At 39.0% G+C, this 5,000-nt stretch overlaps 1 protein-coding gene across 1 annotated transcript in view; it reads right to left on the bottom strand.

Moving 5' to 3' along the window:
- Window positions 1-5,000, bottom strand: part of LOC138005097 (uncharacterized) — a 39,696-nt gene that overhangs the window by 33,222 nt on the left and 1,474 nt on the right. Inside the window, exons 2-5 of the mRNA XM_068851383.1 lie at window positions 3,016-3,110; window positions 2,514-2,670; window positions 1,951-2,014; window positions 1,336-1,613 (exon numbers count right to left, since the gene is read on the bottom strand). Of these exons, the coding sequence (XP_068707484.1) occupies window positions 1,336-1,613; window positions 1,951-2,014; window positions 2,514-2,670; window positions 3,016-3,110 (594 nt within the window). The remainder of the gene's footprint in view (window positions 1-1,335; window positions 1,614-1,950; window positions 2,015-2,513; window positions 2,671-3,015; window positions 3,111-5,000) is intronic.

Below are 5,000 nucleotides of genomic sequence, written 5' to 3' on the forward strand. Positions count from 1 at the left end.
CTCAAGCTATTCCACCTCCCAAATGCTCGTAAGATTCACGATTCACAATGCCGTAGATTTTTCTTTTATTCAGAAGGAGTTGCTGGGCTTCAGGGTGGTGGAGTGGGTGCTTTTTTTCGTGGGGGAGTGGACGGGTTGATTGTGGGAGGGGGGTTTGGACGGGTTGATAGTGTGTGTGTGGGTGTGTGTGGGGGGGGGGGGGGGGGGGGGATTGTGGTTGAAAAAAAAACTCCAGACTTTAGCCGTCTCCAGACGTTGTCATCTCTGCCAAAGCCTCAAGCTTGAAGATATCTTCACCGTGAGATTTCTTACCTTTTATATTTTTCATGCTCTGGTAATCATAGTTTTAATTCAATATTCTGTAAATGGCAGGTAAAGTTAAAATTAAAGTTAAAGCAAAATTTTGATAATCGTAAAGATCTTTCTGTGTTGAAGAGCACTTGTTTTCCATTAGTAAACATGGTTTTCAGTGCAAGAAACACCGTAGTAGAGAATTTTTTTAAAGGTAAAATGACTTTATTCTTGGCCATAAAAGGACGAATTTTTCTTCATCATTAGCTATCAGTAGCTACAATGATTGTCGCTGGAAGTTGCCGTCGCGATGTTGCGCAACTTGCACGTGACACGAGTCTCGCCCCAGGCCTTCTACGCATGTGTTTCTCGTTGGTAATTTCTTCTTCGGTGATCAATATTATTCAAACTTGCTAATCTTAACATTTATCTTTCTAGCGTCTGCGCCGCTAAAACCGAAAATATGGAAGATTCCAGCTACCTCTTCAGGGTTAATTGTAACAGTGTCGAGCATTTTACTCGCGAGGGTTTCTTTTCGATTCCTGTCACGTCGAAAAGTGCTGAAATCCATCGTGTTTCACGTTGGTAATTTTCTTCTTCGGTGATCAATATTATTCAAACTTTCTGATCTTAACATTTATCTTTCTAGCGTCTGCGCCGCTGAAACCGAAAATATGGAAGATTCCAACTACCTCTTCAGAGTTAATTGTAACAGTGTCGAGCATTTCACTCGCGAGGGTTTCTTTTCGCTTCCTGTCACGTCGAAAAGTGCTGAAACCCATCGTCACCACTTTTCTGCCACATTTCCTTGAAATGTCATCGCCTTTAGTGGCATAAGCTGGTGATTCATCCCCCTTCTGACATCGTGTTATGATTCTTGATTCTTATACTTTCGAGTTTGGCCACAACAAACAACGCATGGTGGTACACAACTACAACTCACGATTTTAATGTAGGAAACACGTTGCCTTAATTACGTGCATGAAATCACATGATCAAAAAGGGGCGGGATATAACTCATATTTGACACTTGAATTGCCTCACCTTGGCTCTATGAATGTGATCCCTAAGGAAAGCATATTTGTCTTCAGCGATGAATGAAGAGACAAATGACATGCACTCCCAGATCGATCCAAAATCAGCTTTAACATACGACTTGAATGCGATTCCATATCCATGCTTCTCTTCATAAAAATGAATCATAGAAAGCGACGAATTTTCGTGTAGTGCGAGATATTCGTTTGCTGTAAATATCTCCTCCAGCAGTCCGTCTACTGATTTGTTGACCAAGGCGTTGTGTACTTCATCAAGGTCTTTAAAGACTATTGACAGTTGGAAAAGATTGAAAAGAAGTCTTATATGGTGGCTCGTCTTTCATATACTGTGTCCGAAATGATTGGTGTCCATAAAACAAAAGAATAAAACCAATATAACAATACCTAATCACAAATTCCTACTCGGAATAACGATGATTCTTATGTCTCGCGCCATTTTAGATGGTATAAGAAAAAATGATAATGGAGGTGAATAGACAAAGGATCATCGGAATACTACTGAAGAATGAATAATAAACTAAGCAACTAAACTTCTAGAGGAATGACAGAATCTCTTTGAAGAAATAAGGTAAGGAAGGTTTTAGCTTAGGTGCTTAATACAAACCTTCTACGTTAGCCCCAAGCTCTACTGCTTTCTGCAGCGCAATGCTATTTTTTACGACCCCGACCTGCGAATCAAATAAAAGCATTCAAGTACATTAATTCAGTAATTTCCGTTAATAAAGCTCCTCCCAGCTTGAACTATTGATTTTCACTCACGAAATCACTAGCAGCTATATATATATATGTTTTAAACAACCCCTTCTCTACCTATATGGATTAACGATTATCGTGAATTCCTAACTTGCCCTGAATTTACTACTATCGTTAATTTAGGAGACTGAAAGTTTGATATGGATTGCGGAAAATAGTGTTTTTTTTTTTTAAGACAACCCAAGTGTATGAAAACAGAACTCGAAGCTGGGACTGTTTGTTGATAATCCTGTCACCAATGACAAGATTTCCCAGATTAACTTCGCACTGCCATTTCTCGTGCGCCCACCATTTTGTTTTTCTTTCATCAGTCTCGACAGAGTGGGCGTAAAACGGTCGGGTAGTAGAATAAAGGAAAGATCACAGTAAGAGCTAATTCTGGTATCGCTTAAGGATGATCTCTTTTATTTATACCTTCCTCCCAGAAAGGACTCCATAGTAATCCACGGTTACGTTTGTAAATGCGCTGGATAGAGTGGCAGTCAGCATTGAACAAAGAGTAATACCAATCATTATCCATATTACAGAGAACAGCTGTGCTACCAATGACTTCGGAGTCTTGTCGCCGTAACTGTAATGACAATACGAATTATTTCTACAGTGAGAAAGAATACATGCCACCTTTTACACAATATTTCTCTCCAAATCCCCCCTGCCTTAAATATTCGGCTAATAACTTATTGGTCTCAACTGCGAACTCGAAAAGATTCGATCTCAAAACAATCAGGTTTGGGAGGTCGAGATACGACTTAGCGACGCTGTCAATTTAACTAAAAATCAATTCCACTGATTGCCGTCTTCAAAACAAAAACATTCCGCGTCATCATTTATCTGCATATTTTTTTTTTTATTGTTTAACCTAGACCTCTCACGGTAGAGTTAAGAATTTGAGAGTGGGGATTGGAGACATGCTTACCCAACAGTTGCCATAGTTACAAAAGACCACCAGAAACCATCGAAAATTCCCAAGTAAAACGGGCTTCGAAATTCTTGAGTGTTTTTCTTGGTTTCCTGTGTTCAGAAAATTTAAGAGGAACAGTTCACGGTGACTTGTTAGCCTTTAGAATAATAAACTTTGAAGTGAAATTATGTCCATAGCTTCGAGAAAGTGCTTCTTTTGTGGAGAGTCATGTCTGCATCAGTATCCCTTTAAGCTACATTCTTTTACCTTTATACCCCTGGATACAACTTATTTTTGCATTCTAGTGGTTGAGATTTACGTAAAAAGATGAATCTTGTTTTGCATGGGTCGAGTCTATATATTTTGAGGGCCGGGAAATTGTCTTTAACATTTGCTTCAACATCCGTTCGAATTGTTGAATGATGTTGAACAAGGTTGAACGATGTTAACTGCTGGAGTTTTGAAGCAAGCAACCGTAGACAATTTTCCTGTCGGTGTACGTTGGATCAGTGGCTTGATCTGATCGGCGTTATTTCAAGTTGAGAAACTAAATGTTTTAAGCAAGAGCCGATACAACGTAGATTTCATTTGATTTGATTTTAGTGGGTAAAACTGCTGGGTAGGCAAACGGTTTCAACACATCAACAACATTTTGATTCAACAAAGCTGACGACGGCCTTGTATTCAGTCCCAGGCTGCAGCCGCGGTTGTTACTATGGATACGGAAGTGGATACATCATTGAGAGACCGATAACTGCGCACGCATATGCCCAGCAATGTTAAAAGAGAGGTCAAAACGGCTTCATCTTCACTATTCAAGATTAACCTGCGATGAATTGAGCATCGTTCTCATGTCCTTTTATGTCAACATTCACGAAAACAAAAGAAATGTTGAATGGTTGTTGAAGCAAAGATTAAACGCCTTTAAACCCATTCAAAATCGATTCAACTTCGATTCTTTTAACGCATGTTTCAACGTGGTTGTTACTATAGATACTGATGTGGATACGTCATTGAGGGACTGATTAGCGCGCACAAAATCGAACGGAAGCAAAATCGAACGGAAGCAAATACTGAAGCCATCCCCCCCCCCCCCCCCCTGGGCTTTAATAAGATAATAAGATGTGTAATGTGTAGTGAATTATTACTACTAACAATGAAAAAGAGAAAAATAAATATTTCTACAAGATAATACAATCTCTTTTTTATAAGAAGGTTTAGCCTAAAGTTAACCAAAATATCAAGAACATACCCAATGCTGAGAGTCCCTATTTTGATTATTTGTTTTGTTTTTCTTTGCTTTTTTTGAGTCGTGTAAATAAAGGTAAAAGAAAGACTGTAGTCTAACAGGACAGTTGACTTAAATCCTTCGGGACGCCTTTCAATATTAATAATATGATTTTTTTAGTTGCATGATACCTGAATAACAACTCAGTTTGTAGTCGGACTTAATATTCCACAAGACTTTAAAAACATGTTAAGAAAGTTTTCACGCTAAAATCACAAAACAGTAAGAGCGTTTAGCCTCATGCAGCCCTAAAATTAGAAGTTCTTAGAAAGAGTGTTTATGTTAAAATGAAATCTTCCACCTGAAATTTTTCTTTGCTATAACTTTGTCTTACGAGGAAGCAAAGTACTTTCTTTGAGATTATGTATTTCTTGTTGAAAATTCTTCTCCTCTTTTGTTGTTAATTCCTTGTTGGTGTCCTTTTTCCTGGCAAATCAGATCCGAAGTTGTCGCGTGTCTAGCCTGCGTAGCAAGCGTTCCCGTTTAACAGAAGAGCATTGAAACGATTTTCCACAAACTGGCCGCGCGAAAGTTCGGGCAAGAGTCTCTTGTTCCAACTTTCGCGCGGCCAGTTTGCGGAAAATCGTTTCGAAGCTCTTCTGTCGAACGGAAATGGTTGCTACGCAGCCTGGGCTATCGCGTGTCTGCCATGTTAATTGAGAATGCGCAATTAATGTATTGCACTCCAAAGACGATTTTCAATGATAAATAA

Source organism: Montipora foliosa, chromosome 6 (assembly GCF_036669935.1).
Source record: "Montipora foliosa isolate CH-2021 chromosome 6, ASM3666993v2, whole genome shotgun sequence".
Lineage (NCBI taxonomy): Eukaryota > Metazoa > Cnidaria > Anthozoa > Scleractinia > Acroporidae > Montipora > Montipora foliosa.